Source organism: Vigna unguiculata, chromosome 4 (assembly GCF_037176805.1).
Source record: "Vigna unguiculata cultivar grain cowpea cultivar isolate G323 ecotype 2 chromosome 4, ASM3717680v1, whole genome shotgun sequence".
NCBI lineage: Eukaryota > Viridiplantae > Streptophyta > Magnoliopsida > Fabales > Fabaceae > Vigna > Vigna unguiculata.
This window is the reverse complement of record NC_140795.1, coordinates 4389156-4411635: the sequence shown is the minus strand read 5'-3', so window position 1 is coordinate 4411635 and position 22480 is coordinate 4389156. Positions and strand designations below refer to the sequence as shown.

The 22480-nt window shown below is 30.2% G+C and overlaps 1 protein-coding gene across 1 annotated transcript; it reads right to left on the bottom strand.

Annotated features, from left to right (window-relative positions):
• Nucleotides 1-2222: 2222 nt before the first annotated feature.
• Nucleotides 2223-4636, bottom strand: LOC114181730 (Leucine-rich repeat protein kinase family protein). Its single transcript, XM_028068266.2, has one exon. The coding sequence runs from the start codon at nucleotides 4468-4470 to the stop codon at nucleotides 2653-2655; it is 1818 nt and encodes a 605-aa protein (XP_027924067.1). The 5' UTR covers nucleotides 4471-4636; the 3' UTR covers nucleotides 2223-2652.
• Between the last annotated feature and the right edge of the window lie 17844 nt (nucleotides 4637-22480).

Sequence of the window (22480 nt, the reverse complement as noted above, 5' to 3'; positions counted from 1 at the left end):
TACTATTAAATTTTGACAATTTTTTCTTACAATCTTAGGTATCATCTTTTAAGTGATTTTTTCATTTTTTCTTTTATCTCATTCTTAATATTTCAAAACCACTTAAAAGATGACTCATGTTGTAAGAGAAAGTTGTCAAAATTTAGTAGTCTAAATATCATTCTCCTTTTAGGTGTCATCTTCTAGGTGGTTTTTCATTTTTTTTTTCTCATTTTTAATATTTCAAAATCACTTAAAAAATGACACCTCATGTTATAAGAGAAAATTGTCAAAATTTAGTAGTCAAAATATCATTCTCTTTTTATTATTTCACTTCCACAGGAAATACAAAATAAATAAAGTATGTCTGATAGAAAATAATTGGAAATCCTACATACATAATCGAATTATAAGATACCAGCACAAGCTTCACACACATGTGTCTCTGATTTTTTAACTTTCAAGAGAAAAATAAATTGAAAGTAATAATATAAAGTGTCTGAATATTAGAAAAGAAACTACAAATATAACTAAAAAAAGTTAAATACGTGACAATCTTAGAAAAAAAAATTAATATAGTTGTTATTATTGAAAGTTAGTTAATTTAAAAAGTAAAATTGAAATCATGAAACATGTACTATAAAAGAAAAGAATCTTCTTTTTATACATATATATATATATATATATATATATATATATATATATATATAGATAAATTGATGTAAATGTCACGTCTGAGACAACTATTAGTTTTGGTAAAATTAATTTAAGTTAAAATTCTACTATTTTAATAAAAATAAAAAACAAGTTATATTAATAAAGATTATTTTTTTTCTTATTATTAAAAATTTTTTCTTTCTTAAACGAAATTATATATTATATCATTTCATGTGAAGTTATTTTGTTTTATTTTTAAACTAAATTATATACTATTTTGTTCCTACACTTTATAAAAATAATGTAAAACATTATTTACAACAAACAAACGGTAATTGAAGTACCGTGAACTATAATATTGTAAAATGTGTTGAAAATAATATTTTATATAACCTCTTATAAAATATAAAATATAAGGAGAAAATAGATACATAATTTAATTTAAAGACCAATAAGAAAATAGTTTGAAAAAAAAAACATATTTAATATTAAAGTAATAAGAAGAATCTTTGATTAAAAAAATGAGGACCTTCAATTGTTTATTTATTTGAATTGAAATTTTCATATTCCTCCCCTCATAATACGCCACACAGGGTTCAAAGTCATTGATATAATCATTTTGTTCAAGAACATTGCTTTGCTTGATTGGAATGATCCACATAAGTTGCCATCATCCTTTACTTTTCTAAACTATGAACATTGACCCAATAATTTTCATTTTATTATTTGGAGAATTTAGACAAAGGAAATTCCTCCACACCAAGTTAGATTGCATAAATTATTTTATATATTTTATCTAAAAACCTTTCAATTTATTTATTTATGAGAAACTCATATCTTAATATAAAACTGATTGATGACTTTTTTTTATCTTATTTTAATAAATTACTCGGTCAAAAGTCTTCAAACGACAACTGTTTTAATAAAGTATAAATTCAGCTGAGACATAAACATGATTTGAATCAACGACACATGTTGACCTTTCAAAGTTTCGTATAAATTTAAATAAAAAATCCAATTCATCACGCATTCCAATACAAGCTAATAATAAATAATAAATAATAAATAATCTTAATCCTTACAAAATTTTCATCTAATCTTCTTATTTACTAGAGAATTTATAAAAACTATCATTAACATAATTTTTTTTTTCTCAATGGTTCAAGGAACTAAATCTTCCACAATGACATTATCACTACATGAGATCTCAACCTTATGAGATCATGCAACTTAATGCATTATAGAATAAATGAAGAGTTTAATTAAGGGTTTATTCATCATCATTATTATGAAATTTGAGTTTTGAGTCTGAGTTTTATAATATTGTCTTCTGCCGAACATTAAAAATACATTGATATTAGTACTGTAAAAATCTTTATAGCATATTTTGAAACATAATAATCATTGTTCATTGTTCATCAGTGTATTTTTTAAAGCATAACAGAGGAATCACACACAAAGACTCAGCAGAGAATCCAATTTGATAATTCACTACAAATAATAAATCATTCTAAGATCCATGTAACAACAAACATGAAGTGTTGAAATGGCCACCTAGGAGTATTTTTACTCAAACAGAAATCAAATGCTTCAAACTTTCCAATCAATTAGATGTAGATGATGAACATAACATCATGAGATGTCTTTACAGAGGACAAGTAGATGATGATGATGATGTCCAATGTTTTTGGTCTTGAGGACATGTTTATATATATTTTTGAGGATTAAAATCCGAGGTATATATTCCAAACATCTTGGACGGACATCATCAGAGAGATTGCATTTGGATACAACAAACAGTGAAACAAATAGATCTCATAAAATCTAACCTATCAGAAAATTTATTATATCATACAATACAACTAACTATACCTGATTGATTAGGGTCTGACCTCACCCATGGAGGAAATGCTCAAACAAACCATAAAACATTAGCACCATCCGAGAACAATCTCCACTCTGATTCACATAGCAGTTCAATGACGACAACAATCTCATCATCATCATCAACAACCACTACGCTGCCTCGTTTTCTGGCTTACCAAAGATCAAGGGAAAATCATCATCATGTTCAAAGAAACTCTGATCTTTGGATAACCCCTTTAGGGAATGATAAACCTGGTACATAGACCACCTATCTTTGGGGCGAGAAACCACACAATTCAAAGCAATTTTCAGAAACTGCAGAATCTCCTCATCATGTCCCCTTCCACATATGGCTTTATCAATGCAATCCTTAATCCTTCCCAAACCAGAATGCATGTTCACCCAATCCACCAAGCTACCCTTGAACTCTTCATCCCCATTGCTAACATCAAGAGGTTTTTGCCCTGTCACCAACTCCAAAAGCAAAACACCAAAACCATACACATCCCCTTTCAATGAAGCAACCAAAGTACTAGGATATTCCGGAGCTATGTAACCAATCTCCCCCAAATCTCCATTCACAAAACTACCATTTGAGTCTGAAGCCATGAGCCTTGCAAGACCAAAGTCCATCAAACGGGCATCAAACTCTTCATCAACAAGAATCACATTGGAGCAGATGTTCTGCTGTATGATGGGAGGGTGGCAACCATGGTGCAGCCATGCAAGCCCTCTTGCAGCTCCTAACCCAATCCTGAACCTCATCAACCAATCTAGCACCCCACCATTCTTGTGCAACAAGGAATACAAAGTTCCATTAGACATGTGCTTGTAAACCAGCAACTTTTCCTCCTCCACCACACAGTACCCTAACAGAGGAGCCAAATTTGGGTGCCTAACCTGCCCCAACCGGTTCATCTCCATCCCAAACTGCTTCTCCCCAATCCTACAAGCACTCAACCGCTTCACTGCAAGCGTGGAACCATCTGGGAGATCAGCCTTGTACGTTGTCCCTGTTCTTGTCGCAAAAAGAACATTCTCCCCACTGAAATTATGGGTAGCAGCCATCAAATCCCCCAATTTCACCTTCACAATAGGCTTCTGAAAGAGACTGACTTGCACAAGCTTATACCCTCTTAGCCTCAGAGCCCAATCACCAGCAGCACCCACACTAGAACCAACCCCATAACCCTTCTTCTTCTTCTTCCCACCCAAATGATACCACCACCAGAGACCAAAAGCCAGCAACAATGATGCAGCAGCACCAAACACCCCTGCAGCAATGATAATAGCAAGGTTCTTCTTACTCATCCCACCACACTTGGATCCGAGAGGACCCCCACATAACCCACTGTTCCCCTCAAAACCCTCCCTTTCAAACCCATGAAAAAACTCTGGGATTGTCCCACTGAGCCTGTTATTGGCCACAGAAAACTTCTTGAGCCTACTCAAACTCCCCAGCTCAAAGGGGATTGACCCAGAGAGCTGGTTATCCGACAACATCAACTCATTCAAATATGAACAATTCACAAGTGTGGGAGGAATAGGCCCCGAGAGTTGATTACCAGACAAATCTAGAGAAACCAGAAACGGCATCCACTTGCAGATCTCGTGCGGGATCTCGGAGGAGAAAGAATTTGAAGCAAGATTCAACCTTTGAAGGCTCTTCCCACAGTACTTCAAAGCCTCGGGGATCCGACCCGAAAGTTTGAAATCTTGGAAGTCCAAACTCAAGACCCGGTTCTCCCTTTGGTTCCAGCATGTCACACCCACGAAGTCGCAGATGAAACCCACGGTGGTGTTCTCGAACCGCCACAGGGCGAGGTGACCCTGCGGATCCGAAAGAGCTTCTTTGATGCCACTGAGACATTTAACATCGTCCTCGACCTGCGACGAAGCGAGAAGCGCGTGAAACCCCAACAGGGTTAGCAGAAAGAAGGAAGAGGAAAACGTGTTGCTGCGATCCATGGAGGGGAAAGGAGGTTGTGGGGTGAGGGAAAGGTTTGATTTTTATGGTGGGGTTTTGGTCTAACACTGTTGGAATGGTGCCATTGACTTGTGGGGTGTGAGAAAATGCAGAGATAAAAAGTGCAGAGAGATAAATGAGTGGAAGATGGTTAAAAAAAAGAAATTTTTGGTGTTGTTTTGGAGCTGTGTATGCATATACAGTGAGATTTGGTGATTGAAAAGAGCTTCTTTGACTGAAGATCCTGATTGGGAGAGGTTGTTTGACTGTGGTTTTCATCCATTATCAATGAATGCCAATGGTTTAGTTTGGTTTATAGATAAATTTATTAACAAAAATCTTACTTAATTAAATCCTCTCTAAATCACTACAATTTATTATAAATAACTAATTTTAAGTGCACCTTCTTCTTGTTTTAACTGATTTTCTCATTTATTTGTCTTTTTTCAAAGGCAAATAAAACAAGTTGCCAACCTCACTACATACATTTTTTAAGGTAATTTTGTTTTAGGTATTAAATGTGAACATATGTTAATAAGAAGGTAACGAGGATTTAACGTTAAAGTTACTTAATGTAGTGTCTTGTGCTAGATTTGTTTTTAATGTGATTTAATATTATTTTCTTACTTCTTTAGTTTTTCATCTAATAATCAATAATATATCTTGTTGCATAACTTCATTTTATAGTGCAATGGTTCTTTTTAAGACATGTTACATATGAAATATGTCTTGTGTTAGATTTATGTTCAACATGGATTAAGATGGTAAATGATATATTATCTCTTATTGAGTTTTCATCAAATCAAAATTTCGTAAGATCTTAATATTTGTTTGTCTTTTAGCTCCATATTTTTAGATTATCTCATGTTAAATTTACGTTTTTAGAAAATGTGATATAAATTATATATTAATGTGTAATTTTATTTGTAATTAGATAGTTTTATATAATTATTTAAACATAATTTCATGAGGTATGATAAGTTTGTAAAATTCTTACGAATTATCTTAAAATTATATTAACCATAATTTTGATGAAATATTAAAAATAACAGTTTGTATACTGTTCATAATCATTAAACTCGTAATATTATTTAAGTTAGACTTATCAATAATAGAGTGGACTAGTTTGCTTTAAACGCCTAACATTTATTTATCATTACAATTTAAGATCTACCTTATTTGCATTGTTGTATTTTATAATTTTTGTTTTCCATTTTATGGTACAAGTGATAATCTATATATTTTTAATTTATATTGCATTCACTAAATTTATTTTATTAAGTTGTTAAATAATTTTTTTTATTTTCTTAACTTATTTTAATATTCAGATGTATTTTTAAAAATCGCCCATGAAGAAATTTTAGTCGAACATTAAATAGACCTAACCTAGGCGAACTCAAAAGTGTGTTGGCTTACAATGAATCAATAAATTGGACAGACTCAATTTAATAGCAACTGGTCCAGACCTTTATGAATGTGAATGTGAGGAAAAAAAGTACGTGATTTATTATTTATATTTACATAAATAAATTATTAAAATATAATTACTAGAACGAACAAAAAACTTTGAAGAGAAAATGTTCATAGTGAATTTGGTGTCATCCTTTTTTATTGCAAAGTTATTAAATTTTGGACTTAGGGAGGAAAATCTCAAAGTAAGCAATTTTTCTATTAGAAATAAGGGTGGTAATATGGTCGGACTTTAAAAAAAAAAAAATATGATAAGATTTCGATGTTTAACAAATTTATAAATTTTAACACAAATTTAGAAATTTTAATAAATTCATAAAATTAAGTAAATATTTTGAAGAATTTTGTGATAAATTAATAATTCAACATTTTTATCATATTCATATTCGTACTTTGATATACACGATGTATTATTCAAACTTGAGCACATTCAAAAATACATAACACTTGTCTTTTTTACTTTTCACTCATACGAAAATTTGGAACATAGAAGTTGAGAAAGAAATTAACCAATATACATAAATACAATTTTTTATTTTATTTTTTTATACGAGTCGCGATTGGCTCACGTGGATTACGAGTTATGCAAGTTGGATTTTGTAGGCCAACGGACTCAATATCTCGACTCACCCATATTTTTTTGGCAGGTCTACAGACCGGTCTACCGAACCAAATTCACATTATCACTCCTAATTAGAAAAAATACTAAAGAAATTGGACTTATATAGTTTGTAATTTTTTTATAATAATTAAAAAAAATGCATACATCTCGGTTATATTTTTATAGTTTAAATATTTACCTAAATAGACTTGGTTGTAACTGTTGTAATATGATTATAGTAATCATATATATAGTTTATAAGACTATAAATATTTGAGAAATTTTGTCTATATTTAAGAAATTATACTCAAGTGGGATTTGAATAATCTCATGTAATTATGTAATTATATAGTTATAAATATTCAAATATGTCATAGATTATGATTGTAAGTTCCTAATTGATTGTAATCTCCTTCTATAGTGATTCTAAACCGTTAAAAAATACTATAAAAATTATAAATATTGTGTGAAATGCATTCAAAAAGAATATATATATATATATATATATATATATATATATATATATATATATATATATATAAGAACATGAGTTTTATAGAATAAACAAAAACATAAGTTTTACAAAAAAAAAAATATTGAAAGAACCATAACTATTACCGTGTTTTATTAATACTATTAAATAATATATTTTCAACAAAAAGTTATACATTTTAAAATTAGAATAGAATAACTAAAATTCAATGAGACAAAAATCTAATATCAAAATTTTAGAGAAATAAAACTCAACAATAAGATTGCATAAATATTTTATAATTAAAATTCCACATTCAATATAAACTATATATGTGTATAGTGAGATTTTAACTTTTCATTCTCATAATTATCATTTTATTTTTAAAGCGGTAGTTAAAGATAAATTTCATTACCTTACGTTACAATAAAATAATAATATATTAGTGATAAGCACAAATCACAAGTAATAATAAAATTTTATTAGTAAATTATGTTTATCGACAAATTAATATTGGTCAAAAATTCATTAGTAAGGTGATTGTTGATTATCGACGAATAGAAAAATATATCAATAATTATCAACAACTACAAATTCGTTAGTAATTTTATGTTAGTAAATATTCGACAGTAATTATCAATAGATTTTGAAAATTGGTGACATCTATTAGTAAAATACGCGATTAGATCTTTTTCTTTCTCTTACTCTTCATCTTCTTCCTCCTCTCTTCCTCATTGTCATCGCGTTGTCACGTCACCACCGCCACCTCCAACTCATCCTCATCCTTATCTTCTTCCTCCTCCTATTTATCTTTCTCTTCCATTTTTTTCTTTTTCCACCTCCTTCTCTAACTTTGGCATCAATCGTCCGACGTCCTCCACCTCGGCATCATCGTCATGTCATTAAAGTTCATCCATGTCCCACCAAGTCACCGTTGCATCACCAACCGAGCCACTGTCGTGTCACCTCCTCTTCCTTCTCATTTTCTTATCTTCTTCTCACCCATCTTTTCTTTATATACAAAAAAAATTCCATCAGATTGGATGAGAAATGTGCCATCCAAATTTCCAATGGATTTATCGGTAGAATGAGAAATGATAAGTGACCAACGAAGATATTTGTCAATAATAAAAATTATAATTTACTGATGGATGATGTCAATGACTTTTATCGTCAATAACTGTAATGATAAGTTATTGATGAGAATATTCTTTAGTAGTACAAATTATAATTTATTGACAGATCTTTCTAACAAATTTGATAGTGAGAAAAGTTTTCGTCGATAAATTAAATTGTGAAATCCATCAAAAAAATTCATTAATAAACTTGAGATTATTGACCTGTCAGTAATAATCCCTCAATAATTAAGAAAATTGTTGTAGTATTAATTTGTGTCAAATACTTTAAAAAAAAAGGAAAAAGCTAAGAAAGTTCTTATGTGCTTTCAAAAACTTGATTCACAAGTTAAATATATCACTAAATATATAAAATAGCAAAACAAATTATCTTTTTTATTTAAATTTCATATGAAACCATAAATACTCATACATGCATGCACAAGAAAATAAGAATTACATGTATAATAGAATGATAAAACTTACGCAACTAAAATTTAATCAAGTTAAATCATCGTCTTATATTTCATTACCTTTTAGTATATAATGATTTGATAAAAACAAATGGAAATGAAATAAAAAAGTTTTGAAAAGTATAAAAATTATATTTTAGAAATATTAAATATTTTAAATAAATTAATTGTATGTAACATTTATAACTTAAATAATTATTTTCTTTTCATACAGGTTAAATTTTCTCATTTAACCAATTGATTACAAACATAATCATACCTCTAAAAAAAGGAATTAATCAAGCTAATTGTTTCAAAGCATATCTCCTGATACTTCTAAAATTGGTACTGTAGGTTACAAAAATATATTTGTTATTCTTGTCACCAAAAGTCCTAAGATGAGCACTAATACTAGAAACAAATTATTGAATGTTACAAAAAAAAAAAATCAAATAAATATTTTTATAAGGAAATTAAAAAAGAATGTGCTGCCTTCCCAAAATATATTTAAACCTAATTTTTCATATTAAAATTTAGATAAAGCTTACACTTATAAGTTAATTTTAGTTGAAAGATATTAAATAATAGTCTTTTGGCCCATATGAAAGATATATAGCTTCTGCTGTGCATGAAGATCAGTTCCATGAAAGTTATCTTCAAATGTGCAAGTTTATAATATTATAAACATTTTTCTATGAACTTCTCAATAAATTATTTAAGAAAAAACAAAATTAATCTCTTTAATTATATATAAGTATATTTCTAGAAACCTTTTTTGTAATTTTTTATTTCTTTTCATTTGTTCATAAACCAATTTTAACTTGTAAAAAAATAATTTTAATTTTTTTCTTTAAAAAAATTATGGAACAATTTTATGTCCACATCATATATTGCATTTTTTATTAGTTGCATGGTATAATTAAGGTAACATATATACCTCACTTTTAAGTCTTTCACTTTGATTTCATAAGGTAATAAGTCACACTTAAATAATTGATTCATTTTACATGAACAATGTATGTACTTAACATACAGAGAAATAGCAACTCAAGAAAATGCTACAAACTGGAAACTATGTTTATTATAATTCACTATGTATTTTGTTTCAACTATTTCTGAAACTTCTTTATGTAGTTTATTTTATATAAAAAAATATATGTCATCCAAATTAAGAATAAACACCTTGATTAAGAGATAACGGTTGCCACATTGTTGTAAATAGTAACATTATAAACATCGATGTTAGAGTAAACATGCATTTTAATTAACTATATTTAATAAATAAAATATTGTAACAGTTTTTATTAATAAAATATATTTTCTTTTAATAACACTCACACCTCAATTACCAACACACCCAGAGAACAATGAATTAATATATATATATATATATATATATATATATATATATATATATATATATATATATATATATATATAATAAAATATTTTTGACAATGACGGCTGAAATATATTAATATTAAAAATAATTATTTCAAATAAGTGTATTTATTATCAGTTAAAAATCATAAGGAAGCATTGACGGTTTTTAGATATATATATATATATATATATATATATATATATATATATATATATATATATATATATATATATATATATATATATATATATATATATATATATATATAAAGACAAAATGTATAACATTATAGAAATTTGGAAACAAAAATAGTAATAAACTGATAAATTAAAGATAAAAACTATAATAAACTTTTAAGATGTTGTTGTGCATGGTGTGAGTTGATTTAACAATAATTGACGAGTGCTTTATTACAAAAAATGTATAGTTTATATTTTAATTTGAAAGACATGACCCGTTTATTTATGGAGTGATTCTTAAGTAAAGAAAACATCAAATTGATTGTGATTTGTGAAGGATAACATATATATATATATATATATATATATATATATATATATATATATATATATATATATATATATATATATATATATATAATAGTATTAAAAATTGATTATTGAGGAGAGTGTTCTACTGAAGGATTTGAATTTTTGTGAAACATGTTATGGCTTTGGACAAACCTCTTCTCATGAAGAATTATTAGTAAATTCTTGTCTTAACCGTACAAGACAAATTTTATGATAAGGTTACCACAAATTTGCTTAATTATTTGGAGAAATAACATTATATATATATATATATATATATATATATATATATAATGTATAACAAAAATAAAAACCTCATATCATTAATTTCATAAATTTCAGTTAGGTTAAATATGTTTTTGGTCTCTTAACTTTCAGTTAATTTTAGAATTAGTCCATTTCGAAATTTTGGATCAATTTAGTCTTTCATCTTTCGAAATGTGTGAATTTAGTTATATTAATCAAATTTTGTTAGGTTTATTTGATGTTTCCTATACATGTCAGGATTATATTTGAGTTGTTTATATTGTTTGATATATTTTTGCTTTAATGTTAAATCAAATATTATTATGAAACGCGTTTGAAATGTCAAATAAACTTAATAAAATTTGATTAAAATGATTAAATTCACATATTTTAAAATGTGAATAACTAAATTGGTCTAAAATATTAAAATAAACTAATTTCAAAATTTACTGAAAGTTACGTACAAAAACATATTTAATTTCGGTTCCACTTCATTGAATGAACGGTCCATCTACTCTCCAACTATATTAAGATTTTTGATGTCATTTTTAACCCAAAAGTTAATTATAGTTATGAAGTCCATTTCTTCAATTTCTTTTATTTGCCAAAAGTTGATTTAGACAGTGTGGTGTGGGTTGGAAAGTGAAAAGCACTTTTGAAAAGATTCTTAAGGTGAGGTTGGTAAAGTCCACGGTCAATGCAAATGAAACGGTTCAAAATCATATATAAAATGCATAAACTCTTTTATATTTTTTTTATGAATTTAATTGTTTTAAATTTTCCAACAATAAACTATATGTTAGTTTAGGATATCAAGTTTGTTAAAATAATATTATCGTATTTAAGATATCATCTATTTTAAAATCTGAAATTTTATCATAGTTTTATTTTTAAATTGTCTTTTTTTATCAACTCCTAAAATAAGATTATTAAATATATACGGATAGAACCAATTTAGGTCACTTATTTTTAGTTGGACACTTATCTTTTTTCTAAAATAATAATAATAATAATAATAATTGTTTAAATTAAGTGTTTGACCTCAGAATTTACCATATAACACGTGATTATTATATATATCTTTTACTTGTATAAATTCAAAAGAGGAAAAAAAATTGGCAAATGTGTTTAAATAAAACAAAAATGGTTTTCTTACATTCTGTTTTTTATTAAAAGTAAAGTTTATTTAGAATCAAAGTTTCGAGTTATATTATATGTTTTAGGTTTTAGGGCATAGATCTTATGAGGCATTTTCATCCATTCAAAAATTCCTTAGTAAGAAAAGATTGAGGAGAATTTAAATAATAAAAGAACATCAAGTTTTAATGAATAAAATTTCCACCCGAGAAAATTCAAATAAAAAAAATATTAATTTAGATAATTGATTCTTGTTTGTTTTGTCATCTTAACTTCTTCTTTTTTGCATAATTTTATTTCCATATCTTGTTCCTTCTCCACCACAAAAATTATATTATGTATTACTTAAAATGGTAAATTAAATAGTAAATAGTGATAAAATTAACATTTTTATTTTCGGAAAACATTTTTAAAACGTTATAGTGAATTGTCAAAGATAAAAAGTCATTATACCATTGTTTAATGAAGTTGACTAAGTCATGGACACTCGTGATCAAATATTTTGAATGTGTTTAGGATTCATTTTGTTAATTTTAAATTCTTACTCAATTTTGTATATTAAATACACAATTAAATCCATCTTACCTTTTATCAAATTCATAAGATACTCCATTTTTATCTTCTCAAATATAACCACAAGAAAAAAATAAAATTAAAACTTTCAAATACTATTACGATTTTTTTTTCTTTGTCGTAGCACATTGTGCCTTTTAATTATAGAATTAGCATGATATATTGTTTCCGATAAAATTTAATTTTTCAGGGACCACATTCTGACTGTGAAATTAGCTTTTCAGTATTATAAATCAGTAAAAATTTAATCATTTGGGAATGGAATTTTAAACTGATTTTTTTTTCATTAATATAATATAATATAATAAATATGATAATTATTTTAGAAAATTAAGTATTTATATTACAATAGAATATATTAAATATTACAATCAAAATATACGTAATTAAATTTAATAATTATATAAAAAATAATTGAAACGTATTCATGTAAATATTATAAATATATGAAACATTACAAATAAAATATAAAAATAATGTAATATTTATTTTAGAAAATAATTAACTAGTTTTGTGATGAATTAAAATATTAAATATTAATATTAACTTAATTATAGTAGATTAGGACATGTCTATTTCGAAGTTGTATAAAAGATATTAAAAAAATACTCATTTAAAATCAAACACTCACACAATGCTTGAATTTGATAAAAATGACATAAAAGTCTTGATTTAGAAGATGCTGAAACTAAGAAAAGTTTGATTAACAAAAGAATTTGTTGTCACTTTGGAAAGAGATGGGGCGATTATGATTAAACATTTGAGGCTCAACTTCTTATGAATAATTACTTATATTTTTGTAAAAATTCATAAAAATAAAGTAAAAAATCAATAAATCATTTAGTTATCAACATGACTTAGTCCAAATTACAATTTTTCTTTTTCATTTTTTATTTTATTTAATTATATTTAAATCCTTATGTATATTATTAACTTTAATTAAACACATGAATATATATATATATATATATATATATATATATATATATATATATATATATATATATATATATATATATATATATATATATATATATATATATATATATATACTTTCGTGTCTCATTTTTACAAGTTTTTTAAAAGTATAGCAATCAGTCTTTTAAATTCTTTCATCATATTTATTAAACCCAAATTTTATTTACCCACATCTATTGTACCTTACAAACATAATCTTACAACAACAAAAAATTGTTTACTTAATCGATTATTTTTCATAAGTGTGGAGTAGTGTGACGACCAAATTTTTATTTTTACTTTTATTTCTTTTTTATTATTATTATTTTTTATATTATACTTGTAAACAAAATTTAACACATAATTTTACGATAACATATAATATATTTAAAATATTTATATATTTGACAATATTCTATGCATTTTAAATTTATATCATTTGGTATATATTATATTTTTTACACTAGAAGATGAAGAAGTATTATTTATTTAGTTTTCCCCTCGTAGGTTAACCTTTAAATATGTGGAGGAAAAATGTTATGGATAGGATTCACTTAGACTATTGGAGGTAAATAAAAAATTACTCAAATTTGTCCTTCTAAGATAATCCGCGCATTTGGAGCATTTAGGAATGTAATGGTAGAATTTTCATTGTCTTGTAATGTTACCGAATTATTTACCGCATTGGTTTACCATGCGTTTCTCAAAAATACTACTACTATATTGGCAAGGAATGAGTCAAGCATGTTAGGGACACCATCTACGATGAGATTATAATATTTTTTGTATACACAATCATAAAATAGGGAAGTGAGACAAATATCACATAAAAAAATATAACATATCTCAAGAAAATAAAATAAAATGAAAACTCTTTCAAATTCATGAAACTAGGTTTTTATCATACTTTATAAAGTTTTTGATTAATTTTGTAGTGACTAACCAGGATAAATAAGCCCCATCATGGCCAACAAAGTAATCCAAAAACATCTCATGTTAAGTAATATCTACTCATTTCAATCTCTAAGATCATACCTCCAACTACAATAATCAAATATTTATTTATCATAAATTTTATTTTTATATTAAACTATATAATTGTATAAATAAATAAACATAACCATTGTATAACTGGGAACAAATATAGATAAATAACGAACACCAGTACGTGACTGGAGATAAATATAAATAATTAAAGAAAATCAATATGTAACATGAGGTAAATATAAATAAATAAATGAGAGTAATATAAATCAAATAAATAAGACCAGTGCAAAATTGGAGATGAATAAAATAAATAAATAAGAATGAGAACTAAATATAAATTAGAATGAGGTTGAAGACACCTTACTTAAGGTAAATATAAAAATAAAATAATTATGAAGAGATAAAAAACATTATAAATAAACAGATAAAATGATAAATGTCTCTCTCTTTAACTCAGAGATTGGAAAATATCTTGCACCATTCAACTCTGATTTTTCTTTGCTTCTTACTATTATGTTTCTCCTTTTATCTAATGTGCTTCCCTCTTTTTTTTTTTGTTTTGTTTGTTATTAATTTCACTCTCCTTGGTTGCTTTCACTGTACCATCATTATATGATAAATAGCAAAGATTCATTCATTAAATACACCCAATCCTATCCAAAAATTTACAATACAAGATAAAAGATAAACCTATCTATTTATCTATCTACCTATATATATATATATATATATATATATTTATTTATTTATTTATTTATATTTATAAGACCCATAAGCGAAAAATTAAATTAATTTATAAAACTATTGTATGAGTTACTAATAAAATTTTCATAAAATGAAATAATCAAATTTAGCTTTAATTGTTTCCATAAAAAAATAACTTCTAATTAATTTATTTGTTTTTATTTATATATACTTTGTACAACATATATGTTCAATTTTTAAAACAATAATTAACATGTATATCAAGAGAAAAAGTTGAACTTAAATACTTTTATCTAAATCAAAGAGTATCGAAGAATAAATAAAATATTTTGGCGTTTGGGAAGAAGCTTTTCCATGTAGTAAATGACCAGGAGTGCATACCTTATCAATAAATGTGATGAAATATATATATATATATATATATATATATATATATATATATATATATATATATATATATATATATATATACACGAAGTGATCTCCTTCACCTGGACAGATGATGTTGACAATCTCGAGCAATTACGAGCACTTGCTGGAGGATGTGATTGGTTCAGCCCTGGAAGCAGAATAATTATCACAACTCGGGATAAACAATTGTTGGCAACTCATCAAGTTACAAGAACATATGAGGTGAGGGAATTGAATGAGAATGATGCTCTTCGGTTGCTTACGTTGAAAGCTTTCAAAACGGAAATGGCTGATCCAGTTATGAGTTAGTATTGAATCGTGTAGTAACTTATGCTTATGGTCTTCCATTGGCTTTAGAAGTAATAGGTTCAAACCTCTTTGGAAAAAGTATAAAAGAATGGGAATCTGCTACTAGACAATTTAAGAGAATTCCTAAGAAAAAAATAAATCATAGAGATACTTAAAGTAAGCTATGGAGCTTTGGAGGAAGAAGAGAAGGTTGTTTTTCTTGACATTGCTGGTTGCTTCAAAGGATATGCATTGAGAGAGGTAGAAGATACGCTTAGAGCTATTTATGATGACTGCATCAAACATTGTATTGGTATGTTGGTTAAAAAATCTCTCATAAAGGTTAGTCTGCTTAGTCTCAAAATCATGAAAAAAATGAAGAAAATATTTGTTCTGCATACTGCGCTAAGTGTCACTGAGATTCGCTCGGCGCTTTGACTGGTTTTACAGTTTTATTTATCACGCTTAAGCGCCTCTTGTTCAGGTTTAAGCGTGTTTTTCTATTTTTTTTTTTCGTTTTTCTATTGTTTTGTATAGAAGACATTATGCCTCCTTGTTGTACACAGACTATTTCCTTTCAAAAGTTTACATCCTTTTCGTAGTCTCTCTTTATTCTTTTCTTCTGTTCTTTTGTTTTTCTTTTCTATACGGTTTTCGATCATTTCAAGGTTTGAATATCATGTTAATGAGGTGCATCCAGAATCACAGTGTTTTCCAAGATGGTATGAAAGCTCTTCATTTGAAGAGCTCTAATGGGTATATCTGATCTTTTCTTTTCTTTTTCTTTATTCTTGTTTTCTTCTTGCTTGATATTGTTATCTTTATTCTTGTTCTTGTCTTGATATTATTTCTCTTGTTTCTTATAATCTTGATTCAAATAATTATCATTCATGGAGTAGATTTTTTATTACTACTTTAAGTTCCAAATATGAACTTGAGTTTATAGATGGGACAGTTGTTTAACTTGATATAGATGATTTTTCATATCAAGCATGCAAGAGATGCAACAACATGGTGCTTTCTTGGCCGGTACATTTGGTTTCTTCTGGGATAAAACAAAGCATTTTTTGGATGGACAAAGCCGAAGACATCTCTTAAGGATTTTAGAGTTGCAGATGAAAGCCTCTTCTCTGAGACACGAAGATCTTTTGATTATTGAATTTTTCATAATGCTAAGAATTATTTGGGATGAACTTAATAACTTAAGACCTTAACTCTTGACCGGATGCGATGAAGTTCTTAAGAGGATTGAATGATCAAAAGAGCAATATCAGGTCTCATCTACTACTCCCTGAAAACGAATCTGGTATTGACTGCATAAAACATGTTGGTCATCATCTTAGCCAATTCACTCACCACTCAACACCATCAAACTTATATGTGTATCCTTCAACATCTCAAACAAGCTCTTGGATCTTGCTGACAAAATTTAAGTCTAATTCAAAGTTTTTAGTGGTTTTGATTGAGTTGTATGTCTGAACTCACGTCAGTCTGTTAGTGATTCCATTATTTCTAGAAATCAAAAAACAACCAACTATCTCTAAAAGTTCATCAGAAGATGAATATAGAGTCATTGCTTCTACCACATGCGAAATAGTATGCCTCATGTATCTCATGCAAGACCTTAAAATTAATCTTTATTTTAAAATGTGTAAAATCAAATTAATTTAAATATTTAGTGGAGTGATTTAATATATAAAGTCAAAACAATTATTTTAACTGTTATGAAATAAAGTCGATAACAGAGAGAATAATAGATAATAGAGAAGAGAAGAAACAATAGAGAATAGAGAATAGAGAATGAGAGAATAGGGAGCAACACATCTGTGTATTATTATTGATAGGAAGAGTCCTATTTATAGATACAACATGTAATCCATAAAAGAAACAAATCAACTTAGTTAATACAAATATTTACATAAAGAGTAATGAATCATATGAGTATCAATCATATGAGTAGATGTGTCAAATCAATGGACAATCATTAATTCATAACACTCCCCCTTGAGTGTCATTGATAAAATAATGTGCCACGTTCTTACTAGGAAAAATCCTTTGTGATAAAAAACCTAGTGAAGGAAAAAGAGTACAACATTTTGTATTCTTTAATACAATATTTTTCATCACATATTCTATTTCTCCCCCTTATGTAAATTGACATCATTAAGGTGACGGAGTCCGAACTTGTGAATCATTTGCTCAAAAGTTTTTTCTTGGCAAAAACTTCATAAATAGACTTGGCATATTTTCACATGAATGAATTTTTGGATATTTATATCATCTTTCAATTGAACAATACATTATTGTCTTCATATAGGGTTGTTGATTCCATCTTTGTCGGGGATAGTCACAAGTTTCTTGCACATGTTGAATTATAGACCTTTACCAAACATATTCACAACTTTCCTCGTAATTTTGTATGATTAGAGGATGTTGCTATTATGATTTGTTTCATATACCTTCATGAAACCATTGTGCTACCTAGAGGTGTCAATTTGACCCTTAGCCCATGGGCCAACCCTGGCCCACTCTTCATAAAGCCCCTTTTTAGGGGGCCCCCAAATAAGGGGGCCAAAAAAAAAGCCCCAGCCCCCAAAGCCCCCTCTTTAGTGGGTTAGGACTAGGGCTAAGGTGGATTAGCCCCCCCAAATAATACTACATTAAGCTAAAGTCAAAGATCAAGTTGAGCGACCCGGACGAGCCTGATGACCCGGACGAGCTCGACGACCCGGACGAGCCCGATGACCTGGACTGGCTCGACGACCCGGATGGGCCTGATGACCAGGACGGGCCCGATGACCAGGACATGCCTGACAACCCAGACAGGCCAAACAACTCGGACGAGCCCAACGAGCCGGATGGGACCGACGACCAGGACGGGTCCTACGACCCAGACGGACCCGACGACCCGGACAGGCCCAACAACTCGGACGGGCCCAACGATCCGAACGGAACCCGAAGAGGCCCAACGACCCAGACGGGCCCAAGGATCAAGATAGGCCCAATGACTCGAACGAGCCCGACGACCCGGTTGAGCCCGATGACCAGGACGAGCGTGATGACCAGGACGAGCCCGATGACAAGGACGGGCCCAACGACTCGAACGGGCCCAAAGACCCGGATGGGCACGATGACCCGGACGGGCTCGACGACCTAGACGGTCCCAATGGGCCCAATGACCTGGACAGGCTCGATGATCCAGACAGACCCAACGACCCGAACAGGCCCGATGACCCGGACGGGTCCGATGACCCAAACAGGCCCAACGACCCAAACACCCGGATGGGCCTGATTATCTAGACAAACCCAACGACCCGGACGTGCCCGACGACCCAGACGGTCCCGATGACCGAAACGAGCCCGATGACCCAAACATACCCAACGACCCGGACGGGCACGATGATCTAGATAGGCCCAATGATCAGAACGGGCCCGATGACCCATCCCGCCCGACAACACAGATGGGCCTATTCGGGTCGTTGGGCAATTTTGGATCATTAGGCCCGTCCGGGTCATTGGGCTCGTCCGATTCGTCAGACTCGTTCGTGTCGTTGGGCCTGTCTGTATCATTGGGCGCGTTCGGGTCGTTGGGTCTATCGAATCGTTGGGCATGTCCAGGTCATCGGGCCCGTTCAGATTGTTAGGCTCGTCCCGGTCGTTGGGCCCATCTGGGTCGTAGGGCCGGTTAGGGTCGTCGGGCCCGTCCGTGTCGTCAAGTCTGTCGAGTTGTGGGGCCCGTCCGTGTCGTAGGGCCCGTCCAGGTCGTTGGGCTCGTTCTGGTCGTCGGGGTCGTCCGGGTCGTCGGTGTCGTCCGGGTCGTCGGGCCAGTCTAGGTCGTAGGGTCCGTCCAAGTTGTCGAGCCCGTCCGGGTTGTCGGACCTGTTTGGGTCGTCGGGCCCGAGGCGTGTCCGGGTTGTCGGGTCCAAACGGGTTGTCAGGCCCGTCCGTGTTGTCGGTCCTGTTTGGGTCATAAGGTCCATCCGGGTCGTCAGCCCCGTCCAGGTCGTCGGTCTCGTCCGGGTCGTCAGGTTCGTCTGGGTCATCGAGTCTGTTTGGGTCATTGGTCTCGTCCATGTCGTTAGGCCTATCCTGGTTGTCAGGCCCATCTAGGTCGTCCGGGTTGTTCGGCCCGTTCGCGTCGTCCGGGTCGTCGTGCCCGTTCGGGTCCTTAGGCCTGTTTGGATCATCAGGTCCATTCGAGTCGTCGTTCTTGTAGAGGTCTTCAGGCAAGTCCGGGTCGTTCGATCTATTCGGGTCGTCGTGCTTATCCGGTTCGTTGGGCCTGTCCCACAAATAGTAATATATTTTTCATGTGGAAGATGAAAGCCCATAGGTTGGCCCTGGCCCACAGGACTTTTGTAGGGTTTTTGGACCTGTAGGCTTCTTTGTTGGGGGCCTTTTTTTCAATGTGAGCTTTTTTGGCCCTAGCCCACATGGGTCAGGGTCAAGCCCTGTGGGCTGGGCCAAATTGACACCTCTAGTGCTACCACATGTGAACAAACATCTTGTTTGTGATCAACCATTGTGACATTTTGAGAATATGTAAAATAACGTGCATATACATAACCCATTGGTCTGAATCTGAATCATTTGGATGAAATAAGCTCATATTCGTAGTACCCTTAAAGTAACGAAGTATATGTTTTACTCCAAACCATTTTCTTCTTGTAGTTGAAGAACTATATCTTGCTTAACAAATTTACAGCAAATGCAATATTAGATCGAGTATAATTAACAAGATACATTAGTGTTTCTATGACACTAAGATATGATGCTTCTGGACCAAGAAGATCTTCATCATTTTCTTGACGTCTAAGAAGAGTCTTTATCAACATCTAACAACCTAACAACTATTAAAGTGCATAATGGACATGACTTGTCCATTTAGAACATTTTAAGCACCTTAATTAAATAAGCCTCTTGACGTATAAAAACACATTTATTTAAATACTCAATTTCCAATTTCTAATTTCAAATAAGACTTTGCCCTTCAAAGATCATTCATCTCAAATTATTTCTTTGAGTAATCAATTGCCTTTGTGAGCTCATTGGGAGTTCCAACGATGTTTATGTCATCTACATAAACAATAATTATGGCAAATTCATTTTTGGATCTTTTCATATAAATACAAGAACAAATAGGATAATTTCTATATCTTCTTTTAATAAGTACTCAATAAGACGGTTATGTCACACACGTCCTAATTGCTTTAATCAATAAAAGAGCATGTTCAATTTTATTGAATAACCCTCTTTAGAATTTGTCTTGTTGGACAAATAAAATCCTTCAAGGATTTTCATATAAATAAGATTCTCAAAATAACCATACGAATAGGTTGTAACATCATCCATTAGATGTAAATGCAAACCTTGTTGTGCAACTAGGATAATCGAATATTGCAATGTTGTTGCATCCAATACTGGTGAATATGTTTTTTCACAAATCAATACAAGGTTTTGTGAACAACCTTGAGCAACCAATTGTACTTTGTATCTAACAATTTCATCATTCTTAATTTGTTTTTTGTGCAAAAATCCATATGTATCCAACGGGTTTCCCAACTTTAGGTGTGCGAACTATACGTCCAAAAACCTTTCGTTTAGCAAGCAAATATAATTATGTTTTTTTGCATATTTTCATTTTGGCCAATCTTTTCTTTGCCGACAATCTTCAATGATCATTGCTTATTGATCCTCATTGGCATTCATAGCATTCATCGTTATATTATAAGTAAAAGTTTTGTCAATGTTAACTTCATTTTGGTTCCATATTATATGATTCATGACATAATTTATTGAGATCTCATCATTTTGAACAATTTCAGGTACCTGAGGTTCTTCTAGAACCGAATCATTAATTATATGAAATGAATCTTTTGGGATTTTCACCTTTTCGAGTAGGTCATCTTGCATTTTAGCTCCCTTTCTCATTCAAGAGTTTTTATCTTTGGAACCAATCGACCTACCACGCTTCAAGCATGTCTTTGGAATTAACAAACCATAAGAGAATGTTGATAATTTCTCCAATATACATTTTTTTTTTCAACTCAATCGTAGAGATATAAAGATATTTCATATCTTTTTCATTGTTTGTCTCAATATAATATCTATTTAGACAAATATCCTTGAAACTTAATAAGTTTCTATTCAACTTCTTGGTAGAAGTATTAAAGCTCTTCTAGAGCCTTCAAATATATTTGTAGTACTATAAATAATACTAACATTGATGTCTAGCACTATCAAACAATAGAAAAATTTATTACTCTTGAGAATTGTATAAGTTGTTGCATTGTCAATAAGACACAACCTTTGGTACTAGTGTCAACATTCATTCTTCATATAAACGTAAATATCAATATGATTTTTTTTAACACTCTCATAACTAATGAGTTGATCAGTGATCAATGCTTCCATCTGATTTAACAAAGAAAATAATAGTATAAAGATGAGTAACATCCATATGGCCATAATTAGAATCACCATCTTCATAAGCAAAATGTGTTTCTATGATCTTCACATTATTTGTAAGATGCTTTAGTGTACAATAAGTAAAACTCAAATGGTCTTTACCATTGTAAAGATAATATATACTTTCATCTTTTCTTTTGTCAATATTTTCAAATTTTCTTTTTCCCTTTTTCACATTATTGTGCCACTTCTGATGACAAAATGTGTCTTTGAAAT